At 40.6% G+C, this 23,168-nt stretch overlaps 1 protein-coding gene across 1 annotated transcript in view; it reads left to right on the forward strand.

The window, feature by feature from the left end:
- The window catches only part of LOC103366788 (neuropilin-1a-like), a 109,460-nt gene that overhangs the window by 24,169 nt on the left and 62,123 nt on the right, over positions 1-23,168 (forward strand). The window contains exons 3-4 of the mRNA XM_008294610.1: positions 7,478-7,659; positions 17,097-17,324. Coding sequence (XP_008292832.1) covers positions 7,478-7,659; positions 17,097-17,324 — 410 coding nt within the window. The remainder of the gene's footprint in view (positions 1-7,477; positions 7,660-17,096; positions 17,325-23,168) is intronic.

Here is a 23,168-nt window from a genome sequence, read left to right on the forward strand (position 1 = left end):
GCCATTCTGCCTAATGAAGGAAACCACTGGAGGAGACAGAAGTAGATGAGGCCGGTTGGAGAAAAGTGGGCATGCCAAAAAGTTTATTACAGTACTTGATCTAACTTTAACACCTGAAGATCTAGTCCGGGTGCATGTAGAGAAGCTTTTGGAAGAAGCTTTTAGCGTCTGGAGAGGAAGACGGCGTCTGCACACACCGGTCCAGACGAAGGGAAAGAGAGGTGGATGGAATAAGTGAACGTCGGAGGGAGAGGAGGCGTGACGCCGCTCTGCAGAAACACTGAGTCATTCCCAGCTTCGCTTTGCTTTGCAGGAGGCAAATGTAACAACAGCTCAAACTTCGGCCCGTAAACGCTCCGCTGATACCTTCCAGATGTCGCTTTAAGACGTTTGCTGCAGGAGGCAACGCAACACAACGCGACACAACACCGCGAGCATGTTAATGAGCAGCAATGTGCGGGCGGAGGGTGTTTGCTGATAGCTCAGGACTCCAGGAGCTTTGGGAAAGAGGCGGGAAGGAACTCAGGGCTGTGAGAAAAATTCCCCCTTCTCTGTCTGGAGCTTGTTTATTTGAAGTGGTAATCTGCCACATCCTCATTTGTTTTAAATTTGGCATAATGGTCAGCGCTGAGCGGCGGCTGCTGTGGTCAGTTTGCTTTGCACTGACTGTACCAGAGACGACTGATGGGCGGCGCTGTCACGTCTTGATAATTAGATTTTTTTTTGTTGACGAATTTTTGCTGCATTGAATTGGATTTATTTTAAATGTGTGAAATTGCGTAGGTGTGATTTTTTTCTTCTTCTTCTTTGCTGTCGGAAATTATGCTAATTCTAGCCAGCCGCTTCTTGTAGTTTTTTAATAAAGCTTTACCGCTTTAAGAGTCATTTCAGGAGCAGAGTTCTGGCTCCAGAAGTGGTGGAAAACTGAAAGTATGTGAAAGCTGCCGACAAAACAACATCAACTCTGGCTCCAGTCGCTTTACTTTTCAGTAGTTTTTGACTCGATCGCACAGTTTTCAGAGTTTGCCGAGATGTCGTAGAACTAAATATGAGCAAACTTTCCACGACTGCGAGAACTTCTAGGACTAAAAAGTATTTGCATCCAGCAAATAACAGATAATTGTGGAACTGATACAGATAAGTGTTGGAAAAGCTGTTAGCTTCTGTTTTATGAACACTAAATTTATACTAAACATTTGCATCTTTAACATAAGAATCACTTCTTGTGTCTAGATCGCTGTCCTTTAATGCCTCAGGTTTTTTTGTACTAATGCTGGAAAACAATGCAATTTGTAAATGAAAATATTATGAAAGCAGCCAAAACCCATACCAACAAAGAAGCTTTAGTTTAATCTGCCCTGAGTTGTGTCTGGAGAGCTTCCTGGCCACAACAGCCTCCACCAATCACATGGTTTATAGCAAACAGCCTGAGAAGCAAAACCCAGGGGACAGAAATATGAGCCTTTCTGACCTTTTTTTCTTTCTAAAACCCACGGCTTCTATCGTCTGGATTATGACATCAGGGCAGTAGGAGGACGGTGTTTAGAGCGATTCTCACAAATAAATCAAGCTGGAATATTGTAAAAGTAGCAGAACAAAACAGGGATCTTTGGGGCCATATTTCCACAGTGAAAATTACATAGTTGGGTAAAACATCGTCATTCTTCTGGTTGTCTGATTTTTCTGAAGAAACTGGCAGTAATTATCGTTACAAAAATGACTTGATTCTGGGTTGTTTTCAGTATTAGTTTAAGTTGGAGAGCACCTCTTGAGAATCCAACAGTGTTTTCTGTTGCTTTTCCTCGCCCTTCCTTCAACCGTTCACTCTCCTGTATACCACTAATGGCATGAGGTGTTAATTTAAACATCTGCTCTCGGGCCTCCACATGGAATGGCAGCCATTCTGCCCTTGAGCAAGGCATTTGCTGCATTGGGAGGGCACGGGCGGCCGGTGTGGTTAATGAGCGATGTGAGGGGATGGAGAGGAGGCTGCTGCAGGGCTGCAGACTCGGAGACTCTCCTTAACTAGAGTGTGAAGAGACAGAGCCACTTCATTAAACGGCCTGTCTGTGTAAACAGCGACTGCCTGCAGGACGAGCTGGAGTGAGTGACTGAGCGAGTGCAGCCATCTGCATGCAGCAACACACACTTTCTCTCCACCTCCTTCTCTCCCTGTGGCTCTTATTTTATGAGCCTCTGTGAGACATGGCATGCAGGCAGGCAGGCAGGGAGGGAGGAGAGGTGGGAGTTTGATGCTATGAATAAAAATGCCATCACCTAAACATCACCGTCGGCACTAAGACTTTACAAGTGAGCACTTAAGTCCATTTCTCACCGGGCATGTAAAGCCCAGCACACGGAGAGTCAGACTCAGAGACAAAGAGAGAAAATAAAGTCAGAGGAGGAGCAGATTTTGTGCACCTGCGGCACACGTACCTCGATTTAAACATCGAAAAGCATTGTTTATGCCCTGAGCTGTCCGAGGGCTGCTCTGTGTTTCACAAAATGGAAAGTTGAGAGATGTGCCTGTGTTGAAGTTGTTTATTAATCTGAATTGATAATCATGTTTTCAGTAGTGAGCGTCCTGACGTTAGCTACATAAATAACTTGCAGCACGAGTACGATGTAGAAGGAGGACTGAGCTTAATGTTTGGCTGCTGGTGGAAAATGTTGAATTCTGTGTTGGTTGTTTCTCCAATAGTGCTGCAACGAATGATTATTTTCATTGTTGATTAATCAGTTTCTCTGTGAATCTATCAAATGTTGATAAGTGTTTCCTAAAGTCTCCGACGACATCCTTGAATGTCTTGTTTTGTCCACAACCCAAATATATTCCAGTTGTTTGTCGTAGAGGAGGAAAGGATTAATTGAGTGATCATTGCAGCTCTATTTTGCAGTTTTATTTGTTGAGGATATTAATGTAGAAGCAATTTATTGCTGTTTTGATGAAAGTAAATAAGACAACATCCCTAAATCTCAGGGTGCCCATATAGCTCACCTCGTTGAGTGGGCGACCCATGAACAGGGGCTATAGTTCCTGATGCAGCGGTAAAAAAAAAAAAAACATCCCTAAATGTCTAGATTTAGCATTCGAGCAGCAACATCCCTGGTTTTATTCAGGCAGGGCGGCTTCATTTTATGCCAGTAAAAGGCGTTAAAAGGATTTAGGTTCATGGCTCCGTCCACCTGCTCAAGACCTTGAACTGCTAAAACTTCAGTATTCAGAAGCACAAAAAGCGACACTGTGATCAAGAAGATTAGTTGCTGGTAAATCCAGACAAATCCTCTGCGCTTAATGCTGCACAGTAGCTTTGTTTGTCTGGTCAACACGTGTCCATGGTTAACATACAGACACCAGAACCTTTTAATCCAGATGTCTGTGCCAGATTTGGGAGAGAAAAGCAAATTTCCCATGTCCAGCTCATGAAGAGACTCTTTGAAAACGTGTACTTTACAAAGCGTCTGTCTGGATGTTAATGCTATTAGCCATCAGAAAGATCATCAGTCTGCAGTCTGAGACAAACAAGCTGTCTGGCTTCAGTCAAAACCTGACCAAGGGCTCTGTGGGAACGCTAAAGGTGTGTTTATCTGTAGCGAACACATTTAACCTGGCGTGGTTTTTTATCTGGCTGCAGGTCGGGAGGCTTGTTTTTGAATCTGTGCATCTGAAGGGAAGGGTTTCATTAGACATACATTCCTGTGATTCCACACATTCTGACCTGAGAGCCTCTGCTGCAGACCAGCACAAGGAATAATCTGATACTCCACCAAAGTTCCTCAGGAGAACTTTGTGTCCTCTTGTCTGGGAGGTTGAAGGTCAGACCTGGCCTCGAAACACAGAAACCCCAAAGCTGGTATAGATTTTCTGTCTTACTCCAGATCGCCGCAGATGATACGGACCAGTTCTGCAGCTACTGTTGTTCTGTTTTTACCCACATCGGCTGGAATTCTCTGCGAGGCCGAATTGTTTCCACAGCTGGCGGCATGAGGAAGAGGTTTTGTATATCATATAACAAACTCTGTATAATACGCTTTATTTGTGTAGTACTTAGTGAAACAGCTACAAAGTGCTTTCAGACAGCGCAGCAATAATAAAAGACAAATGTCTAAACAGTGACGTGTGAAAAATGGAGCGAAAGAAAACATCCTCATCATCATGTGACGTTCACTGTGAATAATGATTTTTCCATCCTACATGTTCTCAGGCCCCGATATCGGAGGCATCCTGGGCTTTCCACTTGATTTCCACTGGGTTTTCCCGCTCTGACAGCCAAACGGGAAATCTGGAGCTGGGAAAGGACTGATGGTCGGCTCAGATTATCTGTCAGGAATCTTCACAGTGATGCTAACTCTCCTGATAGCATCGAACATGTCTGATGCGTTTGACCCGCTATGCAGAAAGTTAGGATGGGTGTAAGATGTAACCAGTGACAGTGTAAAAACAAAAGCTGTGGCTCTGCTGTCTTGATTAGTTTCCCAGTGAGGAGCTCCGGACCACAGCGATGCTGAGTACAATTATCTTTACAGGGAAATTTTAAACATGGTGGGCAGCTTAAATACCTCCATCCTGTGATTTTCACTGCTTAGAACCGTTTCTAATAAAAAGTTGAAATGTACTTTTTGTTGCTCAGCCTGAAGCTTTTCAGAGAGATTTAAGATCAGACCTTGAACCTGAACAACTGATTTTTCTTGTAACTGGACAGAGGAGGAATGACAACACATCACACATTTTACTGTAAACTGACCAAAACCGCTGCACGGTTCTGGTTTATTTTGGCTGCTATCTTTATAATGGGTTCTCTCCGGGTTCTCCGGCTTCCTCCCACAGTCCAGAAACATGCTGAGGTTAATTAGTGATTCTAAATTGTCCGTAGGTGTGAATGTGAGTGTTCTTGGTTGTCTGTCTCTAAGTGTAGCCCTGTGATAGACTGGTTACCTGTCCAGGTGAACCTGCCTTCACCCTGAGTCAGCTGGGATAGGCTCCGCCCCCCGTGATCCTAGTGAGGATGAAGCGGTGTATAGACAATGGATGGATCTTTAGAATCTAAAAGACGAGATATTTCTGCCAGTCTTATCTACATTTTGGAGCTGCTCAATCTTTAAAGTCAGCTGCTGTTTGCAGTTTAACTTCAAGTCGTTTCAAAAGTTTCCTTCTTTACTCCTGAAAACCTGTAACACAGCTGTGAACAAAAGTTTACAAACACTTTTTTACAAACACACAAACTAGTATATGATGGCAGACTTTGTCATATTTCTAGAAGACCTCTAATAAATCTATTAAAGAATCAAAATGCACGATTGCATGTGTTTCACTGATTCCATCTTAGAAAATTCAGAGTAATAGGAGTCACTGAAAACTCAAGACCAGCGTGCAAGTGTACGTTAACTTTTGATCACGACTGTACCAAGCAACCTGTGAAGAAGAAAGAGTCAGAATAGCACGACCACAAAAGGTCACAAGCCAAACAGAAGGTAACCAGAGATGTAGAGCAAAAGACAACGTGATAAAAAGGCTGCATGATGCAGCTGCAGCATCAACATTGTGATTTAAGTGAAACCCATCATGCTGCAACTTTATTCGCTGCTCGACAAGAACAGAAAACTTTCACATTTCTCATTTTCTGGAACCAATCCACAAGAGAAGCCTGTCTGATGATTTACTTCTATTTGATTGTTCTCGGATTTACTGAGTTTTTGTTTTAAAAATGTGCAAGTAACAGGATAGAAACACTCAAAAAGGAGGATTTGGTTGCAAAAAGAAATGCAGTGTCAGTTGCGTGGAAACGTTTCAGCTGCAGAAAGAACGATGTCGACCAAAGACTTGCGCTGCGTCAGAGCCTCGCACCGCATGAGGCGACATGAATAATTAGTTTGACCGTTTAAATCTGCACCACACAGCTTCGAATGAGAGTCTGAATGCCATCCAATGCAACAAAAAAACATACGAGAAAGGTCTTTATTCAGCATTTGTTTAAATCATTCGTTATTTTTAAGGATCCACTCCCTTACGAAGTCAACGTAGTAAGTCTAAAATGATTCATTATTTCCAGACAGAACTGTGAAAGTCATCTTGTAAAGGAGATGCTGTATTTATATGTCTGCAACATCATGCAGCCTTAATTTGGTATACGCTGCTTTTATTTTCCCTTAGGGTCAGTCATATTCTGGACTCTTCAATCAGCCGTTTAGTCCTGAGCCCACCTTGCATACAGACTGAGGATAGCGAGGTGTTTATCACGACACAAACACATCCTCACACACACACACACTTTAGAGTTATTTGCACTGTAAAGAATTCAGTCATGCAGAAACCCAGCGTGCACCTCCACGTGCAGAAACACACACACTAGAGTTGTTGTGGAGCGGACAGTGGGTGGACAGAAGGGTGTCAGCTGGTAAAGGATGCAACGCTGCAGCGGTGGTGGGAGGTCCGAGCCGACAGCGGAGACTGATGAAGTCTCTCGGTGAGCTCAGTGGGATCCGCGCAGCCTCCCGGTGCTTCGTCCTGCCATGTGTTCATCTTTCTGTTATCGCTGCCTCCCTCTCCCGAGAGCCTCACAACCCATCTTATAGACGCTCTGATTCTCTGCAGTTTGCTAAATCTGATTTTCTTTTCATTTGCACTTGAGAAAGGAGCTGATATTTTCTTATCACCGCGCACAGCGACAACATGCACACAATGTTGTTTTTTTTTCTTACTTTAGGCGCTCTTCGGTGAAAATACGGAACAAAACGTGAGGTTAGAAATCATCCTTGAAGAGGAAATCACAGCTTCTGTGACTTTACAGACGATCTGGAGTCGAGTCTGATCTGTTGGCTTGTCTTTGAGATGTAGTGCGTATTCACCTTGTCACCTTCAGCTGAATAATTCACTGTACCGTTGACGTATCTGGGAATTTTATTTGACAGCTGTTGTGATTTTGCCCCAGAAGCAGCTTCAGCTTTAAGGACGAGAAGACGAAACATTTCAAACAAAGCCGGTCAGCTGACCATATCGGTATTTAGGGAAACGCCTCGGTTCAGCCGAAATCCAGAAGCCCCAAGTGTCAGCAAAACATGTTAGAGAGAGACAAATATGATGTCCTTTTGTTGTGGTTTTACAGTGTGGGTGTGTCTCTTTATATTTATAAGAGTCACATTTCAGACAGAGCTATTTAAAGATCTGTCTCTGCAGCACTCAGCATTCCTGATGCTCAAACATTACAAGCAGTTTTTATTAATGTTTCTTTTCACATTTTGCTCTGTTAAGATGCAAAAGGAGGTTTTACAAAGAAGCAGTGGCCAAGTTATCCTTCCCACAATGCACTTTGGTAGCAGTTTGTTGTTAAGCGTTTGTAGCTGCATGTAAAATCAGCAGAATGAATCTTTAAATAAATTATTGAATCAACTCCAGATAACAAAATTCAACCAGTTATGATCCAAACATCAGCTTGAGTTTGTTTGGCAGCAGCACCAACCCCCATCTCTTCTCCTGCAGGTACGACTACGTGGAGGTTTACAACGGCGGCGAGGAGTCTTCGCCCATGTTGGGAAAGTTTTGCGGGAAAATCGCGCCGTCTCCGATCATCTCCACCGGCAGCCAGCTCCTCATCAAGTTTGTGTCCGACTACGAGACCCACGGGGCCGGATTCTCCGTCCGCTACGAGGTCTTCAAGACAGGTACGTGCTGGTCTGTGGTTTCAAACTGAAGTTTCCCTCAATCGCTGTTTTTTATGCACTCCGCTGATGAATCACCTCATGGAAAACAGCCAATTTAAATTCATTCGTAGTTCAGCCAGGTTTACAGAGGTCTGTTTAGTCGCCTTTGTTTCGATGACGTGCATCATCCTGCTACATAGGATGAAAAATACTATAAAATAAACCATTTCTGCAGCAGCGGATGAGAGAGAAATTAAACAAATGAAAAATGTCACCATATCTGTGCCTTAAGTCCACATTGTGATTCCCCTTTGTGCTGTAAAATAACCATCAGCTACGAGTGAGAAAACATTGGAAACCTGGGGGAGAGTTTAAGGTTTTAAAGGGGTAATACGGAGGCAAATAATTTCCGTGCCACGTTTAATGAACACAGGAGTAACATGGTCTCTTTGTGGAGGTGTGAAAAAGCAAAGTGCTGAAGGGAAGATTACCTAATACCAACATGTAGGGAATTACAGTAGTCTAGGCAACAAGAAGTGCAGATAACTTTCCCCCAAACACGGTTGTAATAAACTGAAATTGCTGTTGAAACCCACGAACAGCTTCTCACAGCCGCTTGACAAACCCTGGAACTTGCACCGTGTGTGTCGCAACCTTTTTCTGAGAAATTCGGTTTTAAAAATATCCCTCTGTGTGTGTGTGTTTGACATCCGCGGCTGAACCTCTGGTACACTGACCTTCTAAACTTCAGGCCAAATAAACGCAAAGGCCCCAGGATCCATCGGAGGAACAGCGAGTCCCAGCTGGGGCAGGATGCTAGCAGGACGGACCTACATAAACACTGGCCGACGAGGAAGGAACCTTGCTCCCGTGTCCTACATTTGTATTTGCTTTCTTTCCCCTCCTGGGTCCACTTGAGTAGCCGCCAAAACGGAGAGTCTCCTGTGGCCACTTCAATTTTCCACCAATGGGGACTGGAGATAAATCAGATAAAAAAAAAAAAAAGGGGAACATGCGTTTGCACCCCAGAGAGCAATAACCATTCACAGAATCACAGGATCCAGAAATAACCATCCCCAGGTGGCCTCGTGTTAGAAAGTGCCGTATTGTACTATGAAAAATGGATAGGCAAGTGCTCTTTTATGCTTAAACGAGAAGCACAGCGGCACTATGAGCGAGGTTAGAGGCCCTGCCGAAGCTTCTCCTCACTTGTCTGGTCTCTGAACTACAAAGTAAAGCCCAACTTCTGATATCAAAACTTAAAAAAAAAAAAAAATCTACTCGCATCGACTTTAATTTCAGGGTGCAAAGTGTAGCCGTGACTGATGAATGACAGGATGTTATTAGAAAGTCAGTGTAATAAATCTTTTAAAAGTAGGTCAGCAAAGTATCGAAGGGACGCTGGTCCTCCTGAACATTTTTCATTAAGGATTTTTTTTTAAAGATGTAGCTTCCATAAAGATTCTGATGATTTATATTTGGGCTTTGATCTCCAGTAAAAGATTGGGATTCAGAGACGTCTGGGGGAGTTATGGGGTCACCTTCTCGTTTGCTTAAAGAGTCTGGATCCTTTTTAGCTGAAATCGACACCTGTGATGGTGAGTTTGGAAGTTAGTGCAGAGATTTGTGTGCATGCAGACGGACAGCAGCTCACTGTAGACCAATAGTTGTTCTTTGTAGAGCTTATATATATTTTTTTTTCAATCCAAGTTACAAAGTGTCTCATGAGGCTGCACATAAAACAGATGAGTTATAAAATCATTAGGTTTTAAAAGGAAGATGAGACACAACATTGTTAGAAAGGTAAAACATATTACTGCAGGAAATAAAAGACAGTTTAGAGGAAAATAAAACTCATGTAAAGTCAGGAAAGGCTCTCTGATAAACACGTTTTAACTTTTAGAACGGAAAAGACGTCTGACCGAGGATCTCCAAGTGTATATCGGTGCATTTGGTCCTGAAAGGTCAGAGATATTGCTTGAATAGAGGCCTTAGAGGGCCTAAAAGGTGATCAGAAAAACTGAAAATCTATCCTGAAACACACAACAGTGTAAAGAAGCTGAAACAGGAGTGAGGCGATGGCGTCTCTTGGTTCTGGTTAAATTCTGGACTGACAATCCAAAATTATCAGTGAAGCTAAAGGAAATATGCATGAACAAAGCTTCTGAACAACTAGTTTCTCACCTGATTTTAAAATAGTGAAATCTGTACTTAAACATGCTGGAAGCCAAAATAAAGAGGCTCAAATAGGAGTGAGGTGATTGCATCTTTTGTTCTTGTTAAATTCTGGATGAATAACGTGAAGCTAAACGTAAGCTGGAAAATAGCTACGAATTTGTGTGTGAGAATCCTTTAAGCAGCTCGTTCCTCACATGGTTTAAAAATCTATCCGTAGACATTCTGGAAGTCAGCGTAAAGAGAATAAAATAGAAGCGACGGGTTTGTGTGTTTTGGTTCTGGTTAAGTTCTGTACTAATGATCAGTAGCTCATGGTAAACAAACTGGTTATACAACCAGTACCTCTGATGATTTTAAAAGTTTTACACAGTTTGAAGTTCAAACCCTCGAAAAAATAGTTGAGAAAACAGTTTTTTGATCTTCACTGGCAGGTTTCTGTGGAATAAGTCCAGTTTTAAGATGTTATTTAGTCCGATTTTAAAAAACAAAACAACTTTTGGTCAGAAATGACCATTGGACCTCAGATTTAACTCTGTGCGATCAAAGCAGCTGCTTGTGGCGACTCTATCTGACCATCGGAGCGACTTCAGAAACAAGTCAGACGTTGAGAGACGAGCTGCACGGCATCATGAAGGTGAAGACGTCGGGTCTGAGAGCCTCCAGTCCCACCTCGTGATTGTCAGAGAAACTGAGCTGTTTTCCTGTTGTTGTTGTTGTCGAGTGCATCCAGCTGCAGCTTCACAACCAGCTGGGAACTCACTTCTGCAGATCAGCCTCTTTGTTGGTTTGGATACGCTGCATATGGACACGTTTATTTTATTTTTTACACGGTTTTATGTTTCCATCAGTTGTTCTTTGTGTTGCAGTGTGTGTGTGTGTGTGGTTTGCTTTGTGTGTGTGTGTGTGTGTGTGTGTGTGTGTGTGTGTAGCAGACAGGTGTAAGAGACCCCAGGCTCATTTAGCTAATGGGCTGTTTGTCCTTGGAGGCAACAGGGGTGACCTGCAGATGAGATGGATGCTCTGGCAGAGACGAGGGGCTGAATCTAGGACAGAGTCTGTGTGAGTGTGTGTGTTGGCCTCAATATGGGTCCTCTACCTCCTAACAAGTTAAAAACAGCACTTGTACTCACTCAGGTAATCCCCCTGCCATGTTGCTGCTTTGCTTCTCGCCACATTTAAAATCCATTACAGTCAGAGCAGCATATTGAAACTAAATGGAGCCGCCGCTCTGGTTACAAACAGGCTTTAGTCTCTGCTGAGAACTGCTTCCTTTGTCTCCGTGGCATCGTCTCTTTCTGTTTTTGTCCTTTAATCTCACATCTTTGTTTTTTTTGCCTCTAATGGTGAATCAATCAGTCGACCCCGAAGTCTGAAACTGACAGAATACGACACAAACGACTACATTTTAGATATTAGACATTTAATTTATGTATTTTTTCACCTTTTCATGCACATATAGCAAAACACTAAATACATAATAAAAGGATAATGTGAGGTTTTAAAAGCTGCAGATGTATATGATTAATCACGTTTTGTCACTGCTGCAGATTTAAGAGTTCTGTTTGGATGAAAATCATCTTTGCCACACGATTCAAAAGCTGTTAAAGAAAATGTTAATATTCCAGCAGCTGGGCAGCAGAACAACACCGTAAAATGGGTTTTAGTGCATAATGAAGGATATTTACATGAACTAAAACAATGAACTTGTCTATAAATATGGTCGACTAATTAAACAATTAATCCGGCATAAAAGTTCAGAAAAGTGTCATTTGTTGGGTTTCATCATTAATTATATATAAAGAATCTGACTAATGACATAAAATCTAAAACAAGATGCAGTCATAGCACAAGTTATGCTGTTATTTTATGTAACTTCAAATGTAAAATTAGCTTTTACATGTAATTTTATGTTAGAATCTTATTAGTTTAAAGGATTTCCACTTTTAGAATGAACCAGATTTATCTTTGAGGATCAGATATCTCAGGCTGGACGGTGTCTGTACAATGACAGTTTAGCAAAGCTTATTGATATTATCCACTGATTAAAACAAACTTATTCAACATTTATTTTTTGCACATTTCTGGAATTCTTTTCGATATCTCGTATTTAACAACATCACAGAACCAATTCTTCTTTTTAGGTTATTTTTCTCTAATTTACCAAAATTTTAAAATATATTTACAGTATTGATCTTAAATTTTACACTTTCATCCATTAAATCCAAATAGTAAATATCTGTGGAATTTTAATACATTTTGCAAATTTCTCATTTTAATGGTTTTTGTTTGGTGAAATTTTTTATTTTTATTTTTTGCAGTTTTTTAATGGTATTTTGCATTAGGCATGTGAATTTATTGTTCAGTTTTTATTATTTAACTAATATTTTCCTGTACTTCAACAATACGGGAAGAAAAATCTGTAAAATAAAACCAAATGTTTCCATAATTTTTTTTCTCAATACAGGACGCTTATGTGTAAAATATAAATTTGTCTTATTATTCACCTTTAAGGTGTCAGAAAACTTTTTTTGTACACATGTAAAGTGCTGATTATGTATTTTGTTTATTAAATACTGTTTTATGATTTTTTTTATGGGTAAAAACACACTTTTTGCGAAAAACAACAAAACAAAACTCATTTTTAACAAATTTGCACAACATGAAGCCAGGACATGAAGCATCTCGCTGATCTTTGGAAACACTGCAGCGTTTCTGTGTTCAAACACCCAGAAATGACTGATGTTTTTGTTTTCTTACAAGAGAAGCCCTGCGGCCGCGCTAGCAGTGACTATTTTTCAGCATCAGAGATAAGCGGCACCGTGATGCCGCCTTACCGCCACAAAACCTCTTTGTGAGGAAGTCGTGGACGGTTTGGACTCGAAGCTGCAGCTCCCTTCAGTCCACGTGGGTTTCTTGTAGCTATGATCACCTGGAACACAGTCAGCATTAATGGATGTGACATTTTTTAAGCAGAACACGTAGATTAAATCAGAATCAGATCATGAGTCTTAGTTTTTCTCGTGCCTGATGCTGCATGTGTCTCTACTTACCTTTTCTACATTTCTGTGTATCTGTCTGCGGTTTCATCCCTCATCTCCGTCCTTCTCCTCCCCGTCTGTCATTACAGACAAGAAAACCCCCAAACAGTCCCACAAAAAGCAGCTGCCCTTATTCAGATGACATGTTTGGCTTTAAAGATGGCACTTGGCAGCAGCGGCTAAGTCTCAGGACTAATGATTGCAGCGCTGCATCGCTCGGTCGCATCCGTCTGTTATAACCGTGACCATAACCCCACCCTCCGCTGACCACACGGCACATTTCATTCATAAATGATAGCCAGAGTGAGGCGTCCTCGTCGTCCTGGAGCTATATTTGGCAGAGCGCTCTTGTTTTATTGCAGGTTTTCGAAACCAGAAACACATGTCTGTCTCAGCAGTTTAGTTTTTCTTTTCTGAAGCGACTTCAAGCCGCAGCTGATTGAAGGGTCGCTGATAAAACAGATGGAGGAAGATGAATGGGAGGAGGACGGACCGATGGGAGATAAGAGCAGCGTGTTGTTTGAGGGAAAAAACAAGCGCTTGTGTTGGAAACGCAGCACAATAACACAGACATGCTTCAGCGCACCATGTATGCAACCTCCCAGAACAAATATGCAAACACACTCACATATACAAAGATATTTTTGGCTCATCTGATCTTTTTTAGGAGCTTTTTTTCTTCTGCTTCTGTTGTGAGACATTTAGACTCGTGTGCTTGAGTCACATGCAGTCAGTGGACACTCGGACTAAATATGTTCTGCTTGAATTCTGGATCTTTTTAAAGGAAATTTGTGACACTTTTGCACATTTGAATGATGCAAAAGTTTTGCTGGAGGTGTGTCGGCTCTGAATGCTTTTAGTTTACAACATTATTTGCGTTTATGTAATTTGCACAAAGTGGTGTCCTCAACACAACGAAAAGCTTTCTGGGCATTTTAAGTTTTTGTGACATTTTTCCTCACTGTGGCTCATTTTTCACTGCAATATAAAATCCTGCACCTCTATGGAAACAGGACAGCCATGACTGAAGGTAGAGAGAACCCCAAAACCTGTTCTGTGCAGTATAATGCACCTATAACATCATAAATCATACAAAGAGGAAAGACGAAAGTTGAGTTTCTTGAATTATTAATTTTACAAAAATGGGGGAAAAAAGCTGCTGTGTTGTCAATTTTGGGGTGGGGTGGGTGTGAATGATGGCTCTACATGTTATAGATATTATTTATATATTATAGATATTATACTACTTACATTTGTTATCTGTTTCCATCATGTTTCCTACCTTCTCTGTGTCAACACTGCCTACAGTTCAGCCTAGTTTAACTGAAAGCTCCCTGATTTTTTACCACCTGGCCGTTGGTCACAGGTGAGTCATTCATGGCGACTTGATTGCGTTTATAAGCACAAAATTTTAATTTTTTTACAGAATCTACTTTGAAAAGACGGTTCTTTTTTTATGTAAATTATACATGTTTAAACGAGACATTTAGACTTTGAGACATTTTGATCAAATGTCTGAGCTTTTAGCTGACATCAAATCGAAGGTCATATATTGTGAATTCAAAGGCCAGTCTGACAATTCTTTCTGTTTTCAGAGTTGTTGATTATTATAAAGTGTCATTTCTATAGATATTTTAAAAAACAAAACAAAACAAAAACCCAGCATGTCTGTTAGACCTGCTGGTGGTTTAAACGTGATGTCAAACAATCTTCAGCTTTATTAGTTTTTGTATCCTGAGCTTTTGTGCCATGAAATCATGTTAATTTCTGACCTCGACACACATTCGGCATCACAGATTTCTCAACCCAGATTCAAGGCAGCCCATCAACAGACTCTCTCCAAAGTGTGCCAGCTGAGCAGGATCGAAGCCTCGTCCCCTGCCGCCCGTCTTTCCTCATCATTTATCATGTCGCCCTTTTAATGACACCACCTGTGTCGACAGCGAGGGGTCCGCTCAGAGTGTGTGCGTGCGTCTTTGTGTTTCTATTTGTGTGCGGATTCGTGTTTACCGGCACGCTCAGATAACACGCAGGTCACATCTGGCCTGGCGACACCAGAAACCTCCTTCCCTCCCCCGAAACATTCGGTCAGACACGCTCTGTGCCGGTGCCTTCGGGGGACGCCTGACCCTCGCGGAGGCCTCGCGCCGCCACACATCACTCACTGTCTTGTAACTTTGCTCGCGTCGCTTTACAACAAGCAAAGGTGTGAAGCGCCAGCCGGGCTTTGACTGATGCGAGACGACGCGCAGACATTCCATGAGCTAAAAAACAAATTGTGTACAAAAGACGGCGGTGACATAACAGCTGCAGAAACTGGCCATCTGCTCCGTTTGTGCTTCTGTCAGGAGGCGGCCGAGTCACGTGTTGTTATTTCGAATTGGGTTTTGAAAGGGCTTCATTATAAAAATCCAAAGATCAAGCAGAGCATGTGATGTTTGTGAGGTTTTTACGCAACTCTAGTTTGTCAGACTGTGGCCTCTGTTGTCTCGCAGACGAGGATCACGTCTCCGTAAACCTCACAGAAATGTGTATCGTCATGTGTAGCGTGTGCAGTTGTGGAGGAACAAAGCAGCTGCAGGATCTCCTTTGTGAAGTTTCCCTGAATGCCAACATGGTTTAAACGATTTACCTTCACTCTGTGTGATTCACGCAGGAAAATACAAAATGCACCAAAACGATGAATGCACTGAATTCTTCAAATATTTGAGTGTCTGAGCGTCACATGTGCAGTGACGAGAAAACAAAGCAAAGTAAATGTGGATTTTATAGAAAAAAAAATTTTTTTTTAAATGGGTTTTTTATGGTTTTAAACTAACAATTTACGATTATTTTACAAATTTTCCCTGGTTGTTAAATAACAGATAATATCTTGTGAAATTACTGGAAAAAAAAAAAAGTGTTAATCTACATGTTGACTGTAAAGATTAAAAAATCAGACCAAGACTGTAAATAATATCCATAAATATCCACATCTAAAGTCTGTGTGTTGTCAATGGGACAAAAAAAATGTTTTGCTGTTTTTAAATCAGCAAAAAATCCAAATATTTCTAAGATATTTGCCAATATTTGCATTATTTAAAAGAAAAAACATGTATATTAAGGATTGAGAAATGTTCAATATTATTTACTTTCCAGATTTGTTAAATTACACATTAAGAAAATTACAGAAAAAAATATTAATTGATGTGATTTTTAAAGACTTTAGCTGGTTTTGGTGTTATTTCTTTGCTTAAATGTCAAAGTATTCCACATTTCTTTTAGTGTGTTTTGAGCTTTTTCTAAATTGTCTGAACACACAGTTTAAAAACTACAATCATAAAAACACTGAGCTTTGCTTTGCAGTCGCTGCTCTATGAACTGCAAAGAAACAAAACCAGAACGACGTCATGCATTACGAATTGGATGATTTTCCAGGTTTGCGTGCGAGTTGCTGGGATGCGTCTGATGAGCTAATCAGGTTGTGTGCTGCTGCTGCCTCACAGCGTCTGGGACAGTCGATGAGCAGCAGTCAAAGCCTCGGTCGCAGCCACAACACAGACGGCTCCGTGCCGGGAGGAGGCCGGTCACAGCCCAGTCCACTGATTAGGTGGAAATCACGAGTTCTGTTGTGCTTCTGAGTACGGCGCTCATTCTTAGAAATCATTAATCAGCATCAAAACAATAAAAAAAAGGGGGAATTTCTTGTCTACAGCTCCAATATTTTGCCATATTTTTCTCAGAATATCTGCCCCTAAAGACTTAAAAAGACGGTGTTAAGAGGTCAAAGCTGTAAAAGTGTTTTAAGCTGCCAAAGCTCCAGACGCTCGGAAAGGTCAGAAGCTGATGGTATTTGGTTTATGTGTGCATTTCCAAAACGTCTGTATCCTTTTCAGCTGCGGCCGACAGAAAAGGTCAGAAATATAAACTTCAGAGGATGCAGTAAACAGCAACGAGCCAAACTAAAGTTCCTCAAAATGGCATTCTGGCAGCGCAGTGACTCACCGTTTGTAATGATGTTCAAGCCGATAAAAACATATTCTTTGGTTTAAAGGTGCACTTTCTGCAGCTTCTGAACACACGCACAGAAACGTTTCATTACAGGACCAGACCTTATTTAAACTCCTATTTGCAGTGACGTTACCGTCCTGACCCCTCCGACCCCCCTCAGGGTTCACACCTCAGTCCGGCTGAGAATTAGTCACTCTGTCCAAACACCTCCTGACAGTTTAAAAACGTGTCTGTGTCGCCTCCCCCTCGCAGGTCCAGAATGTTCCAGGAACTTCACGCTTCCCAGAGGAGTCATCAAGACGCCGGGCTTCCCCGACAAGTACCCCAACAACCTGGACTGCACCTTCATGATCTTCGCCCCCAAGATGTCGGAGATCGTGGTGGAGTTCGACAGCTTCGACATGGAGCCCGACGTCACGCCGCCGCCGGGAGCCCTCTGCCGATACGACTGGCTGGAGATCTGGGACGGATTCCCTGCAGGTGAGGATGAGGTTTGAGAGGAGGGCGGGATAAGAAACAGGAGCTCCGGCTGACGGAGGAAGGGAACATCTCAAGGTGGAGGCTTAGAAGGAAACAAAATCAGCAGCTACAGGGTCTCGTTGGTGAAATCTGCGTCTCAACGGCACTCAAGAACTATTTAAATCCACTGAACATGATTCATGCAGAAAACTGATCCTTCACATGTTAGCTGTAAGAAAAATGTCCACGTCTGTACTTCTAGGACGTTCAGTCGTTTGCATTTGACCATAAATTTACTCAGCTTTACTGTATTTAAGAAAAACTATTATTTATTCAAAGATATTTGCTGTTGAAAGATAATCTGTATATTTCAAGGATTGAAAAATGATAAATAATAATTGATATTTTACAGATTTTGCCCATTTTTGTGGAATATCTACAACTAGTACGGGGGAAATAAATATGAATATGCATGTTTACTTTAAATAAACTGAAATAAGAGGCTTAGAGGTCGATAGAAACAGAATCCGCTTGAGCTGTAAGAATAAGATGCTTCAAATTCTGGGGTTTTTTTTTTGGGTTTAACTTCAAGATGAAGTTGTAGATTTTTGTACCAAATATAGAAAACTGATGTGTGCACAGGCGCTATTTTTACCTGATTCAATACAATAAGATAAAACAGTAGAACTGTACATAAAAGAAAAATGCACTTGGAAAGTTAAAAAAGGAAGGCACAGAGGATTTATTGGTGGGTAAATCAGCATTTTATAAACTTTCAAGCCTGCTTGTTCACCACCTGTAAAAGTTCACCAAAGAGAAATAAAAAAAAAAAGGTCAAATCTGCGACTCTTAAGAGCAACAAAAAGCCACTAAAAGCATGAACAACTTAAGATGTGAATGGAGCATTTGATTGGAAGGATGTTTCAAAGCTTTGGAGCTGCTGCTTGTCGGTCAAATTCAGAATTTCCCTATTTTTAATATTTTGGAGTTCTCCTCCTTTACTTCAGGCGGCTTCAGCAAACAAGAAGAAAATGTTGTGTTCTTCTGTCCTGACTGTCTCACTTCAGCTCAGTTCAAATGGTGCCTGGTTATCTTGGTGAAAACATGTATTTTGGGAATTTCGTCACATCTGAGTATGAAAAAAAGACTTCTAGTCGGCATTTAAAAGCATTTTAAAGTGTTTTACTGTCTCTTAAAGAAAGAAAAACACTGTCAGCGTGATGTGGAAATAGTAGATTTTAACTGGTTTGAACCAAACTTGAGTCTCATGAAAGAAATATGTTTGCTTGTTTTGCATCAAATTCTGAGAAATGTCGTCTCCTTTCAGTCTAACAGTCTGATTGTTGCTAATTTAATCATTCTGAATAATCCTGAATTTAAATCTAATAATCCAAATACTAAGGATCCCTTGTTCCTTCAAAGTCGACCTGTTTCTGCTTCAACCTCCCCGACAGCAAAACAAAGATCACCTGCAAGATGAATATTTATTTGAAATATATGTTCAGACTTGTTTTCTGCAGAGCAACACGTCTGAAGCTGCTGATTACGCATTAAAGGAGAAGTTTGACAGTTGGGGAAATACACTCATTTGCTTCCTTGTTGTGTTATATGAGAGGATCAATACCACTCACGTAGAGATTCAATTATAGTCAGCAGCCCGGTAGCTTAGTTTGGGCTGGAAACAGAGGCCCAAAGATCCAAAACTCTGCCTGCTAGCAGCTCACCAAAGCTTCCCAACATGTCAAAAGCACGCAGACGCTTGCAGCAGGTAACAATCATTAATCATTAGCGCCTCGGCTGATGCTCGTTTGTCTTAATTCCAGTCTTTTTTTATTGCTTGAAACTCATCCTCCTGTGCGCACACGGAGGCTGGACGCACCGAAGGCGGGCGAGACACAGAGGCTCCGTCACAGCTTGCTCATTGTTCCTTCCACCCGCCACATTTGGAAAAAATCAGCTCGGTGCACATGAATGACGGCGACGCAACCTGCTCTACCCTCTGTTCGCACTCCTCCCCTGCACTTGGATGCCGTTTTGCTCGGCTCCCATTGTTGTCTAATTAGCCGTACAGCGTGCAGATAATCGCGAGAGCTGCATACCTCGGACAGGCCTGCGGCGGCTGCCAGGATGCCCACAATACTCGCCGCTGTGCCCAAAGCTCTGCCTGGTTCCTGCCAGGGAGGAGACTGGCATGGGAACACCAGGGACACAAAGACTGGCACAGGTATACAGACAGTGACATACACTTTTAAGCCGTGCCAGCATACATAACATGCCAGGGCTTTTCCTGTCAAATGATCCGTGTGTGTGTGTGTGTGTGTGTGTGTTCAGGTGTGTGTGTGTGTGTGTGTCAGCACATGAATGTGTGTTAACGCGTGCAGTGTTAAAGCCGAATGTTTGCTGAGGGAACATGTGTGTCAGAGCAGATAACACAGCATCTCTGCAGCAGGGTTAAAGACCAGGATGTAGTTCTTCATCCCTTCAAACGCAACGCAAACATCAAACATTCCCATGATGCACTGGTTTTTTCTCTCCTTAAATCAGCTCCTCAAAGGGACATGCAACACAAATAGACATCCTTATTTTGGATTATAATGCTTTAAACAAAACAATTCAATACATTTTTGCACATATTTGCTCACAGATCTGTTCCAGTCTTATAAATATCTTAACTGATGAGTCCTTCTAATGTCGCTTTTTTCTTTTTAATACAAAGTTCTTGCTACAAAATCCACTTTCTGTTTTTCTTTTTCTTTGCTCTCAGCTCCATTTTATGTTATTATTGGAGTTTGTTCAGTTGTCATATAAAGGCTACAAGAAGTGGCTGAAAGCTCTGGAAGCAGGTCAAGGTCAGGCCTGTCTGTGTGGCTGTAGGGGGGAAAAAAAAAGAAAGTCTGTCAAGCAAAAGTGCCAGAATAGATGCACTAAAGTTCCAAACCTGTGAAACAGTCAGAGTAATGACACCACTATTTGTCCTATAATTATATTTAGATATATATAAATGATATTTTAGGCTCCTATAAATACAGTGAAACAGTATAATTTTCAGGTTACACCAAGGAAAAATGTTTGTTGTAAATGTTTGCCTCAACATGTAAATTAATACTTTTTTTCTTTGAATTCACTAGAAACTATTGTTATTATATATTTTTAAGATGCTGGGGAAAATCTATAAGAAAAAGAAGTAAAACAAAAAACAACAACAAAAAGATTATCACCATTTTTTCAGTCGTTAATATACATTTGGTTTCTTTTTTAAAAAATGGCACTATCTGTAAAATAATAAATTACATAAACAGATGTTTTAAGTTGATGCAGTGAAATTGTGTAATTTTATGGACTGTGTTGGAGAAGAATAGATTATTATTTGTAAAAATCAGATTTAAAAATTTTTTTTAATGTCAATGCTATTTATAGTTTTGGCCTGTAAATTATAACGTTTTCTCGGCTTTTACTGGAGATTATCTGCAATTTTAAAAAAAATAGCAGTAATATTATTGTTAATAATATTAACATATATATTTTTATATATAATGTTTTTTTCAATCCTTCATTTGTCTTAAAAATAACTTAAAATAATTTTTTTGCTCATTCAGCTTCAGTAAAACTTTATTGTTACATGTTGGAAGAGAAAAAACACAGTTTGTATAAATCCATGTTCTTGATGTGGCCGTTATGTAAAGTTCTGGCCCATTTTGTCGTAGATTTTACTAAACATCTACAATTTAACAAAACGGGAAAAAAATATCAAATAACACTTAAAAAAAAAAAAATCTAATCTATGATGAAATCATGTTTTTGCTGCTTTAAATACTCTGAAACTGTAATTTTACATTCACAAAAACATCATTTTTTCACATTTATTTAACATATAAAATATATTGCTGTTGATGTGAGTATTCAATATAAATGAGGCCTTTTTAAAAGTAAAAATAAATAAAATTATGTAAAGCTTTAAGCTCATTATTCATTTCACTCGTACGTCTGTGGCTGTAGCGCGCCGATCTTTCGTGATGTCTGGAATCCTGGAATTACATTTTCTCCTGCAGTTCTTCTTCGTGTTTACTCCATTTCCTTAAGTGCATATGCAGCCATATTGCCTGCAGGATTTTTCCTGTTTCGGGGGCTGATTGCATCGGCTTTACAGCGAAACCATTTCACACCACCTCTGATAAGGCTGAGACAGTTCTGAATGTAATCCGTCACAGATTGTCGACTACCTGCTTTAAACTGTAACCGATAAACATAATCCGTCAGATTACTGAAGCTCAGCATTCCACTGAGATTGCCTCGTGTTTTTTTTTTTTTTTCTTCTTTTTTTGGTTGTTTTGCCTCCGTAGCTGAAGGAAAGTGTTGTAAAAGTCTAATGTTTGTAACATATGACGGTTCAGTGTGAGCTGCATGTTGCTGCTTGACTCCTTGAGTCCTGCAGATAGAGTATCTGCAGCCGGCAGCAGCAGCAGCACAGGAACCAACATTGTTTCTCACAGATAAGAAGAGGATGAAATGGAAGAAAACTGTGGACAAGCAGCAACTCAAAGCCTTTAAAACATGAGGACGTGTCGCTGGGTGCTGCATATTAAAGAAGGAACATGTTGTTACAGCAGATATTAGCTTGTACCGCTCGTGTTTTATCTCTCGCCGCTCTTTGCTGAACATAAACCTCCAACAATCTCGCAGCAAACTGCAGAAAATGTTTTCTGAATCTGTAAAGCGTCTGTTATCCAACCGGGTCTAAAATCATTTGTCTACTGCAAAATTAAACACTTTATAAACCAATAACAAGGCTCGACTTTAGCAAAATTTGACAAATCTAAAACTAATATTAGTGGTATATTTATCTGTCATCATATTTTCCATCATTCACAACATTAAGCAAAGTGATGTCATTTTAAACTACAATTTAACCTTTAATAGAACTTTATTAAGATTTAATTTCTTTATTTAGAATTATTTAAAGATTTTGAAATAAATAACATTAATTATTTTGTTTTATCATGTAGTTTGTGATAACATCTGACTGTCCTGTTCCATAAGGTCTGAATAATTCCTTAAAAATGTGCAAAGCATTATTTTTCTGACAACATCCATTTGTTACTGCAGGGAAATAAATTGCGGATTAATTTGGTGCATCATCAAGTAATTAACATAAGTGAGGAAATTTATATAAGGGCAAGAAAACCACTCAACAAATATCCTGTTACAGATGGGTCATTCATGGGTGTTAAATTGGGGTTAAACTGATGTTTTCTTTAAATATATAAACAGATTTCCAACAATCAGTAAAAGGATTCACTTGAACTTTCAGCAAACTTTCACAAAAAAAGTAGAAACTTGTTCATCTCAAAAGAAAGAAAAATCTCAGGATTGTGGAAATACCTTCCAAACCGCAGTCAGTGCTGTAATCTCCCCTCAGAGGTTGTTTTTTTTTTTTTCAAAGATTGTCGGGGATTTATCTCGCTGAAAAATGGATGCTTAAGTGCTGTGACCTGAATGTAATGGTGGTGCATTAGAGGCAGGAGCTGAAAGAAAATGTCTGGAGGACTCACTGTCTTGTTTCTTTAGCTGCAAATGTCACAATTTTCTGACTTTATAATGAAGAGCACATGAAAGAAAAGCAGCTAATTCCTCATTTCCATATTTCCTGCCCACTGCTGGTTGTTTCTGAGGCATGAAAATATGTTTTTCAATCTATCTGTTGCACCTCAAAGATGCACCAAAGAAAACCACTGCTGCCCGTGGCCGTCAAACCGTAGAACTCCTGCAGTTAATAGAATCATTTATGTTTAGCAGTTTGCTATTTTTTCTTAAGTTAATAATATGCAATAAGGACACTAAATAATTCTCCATGCAACTCAATTATTA

Source organism: Stegastes partitus, unplaced genomic scaffold, assembly GCF_000690725.1.
Source record: "Stegastes partitus isolate 25-593 unplaced genomic scaffold, Stegastes_partitus-1.0.2 Scaffold979, whole genome shotgun sequence".
In the NCBI taxonomy this organism is placed as follows: Eukaryota; Metazoa; Chordata; class Actinopteri; family Pomacentridae; genus Stegastes; species Stegastes partitus.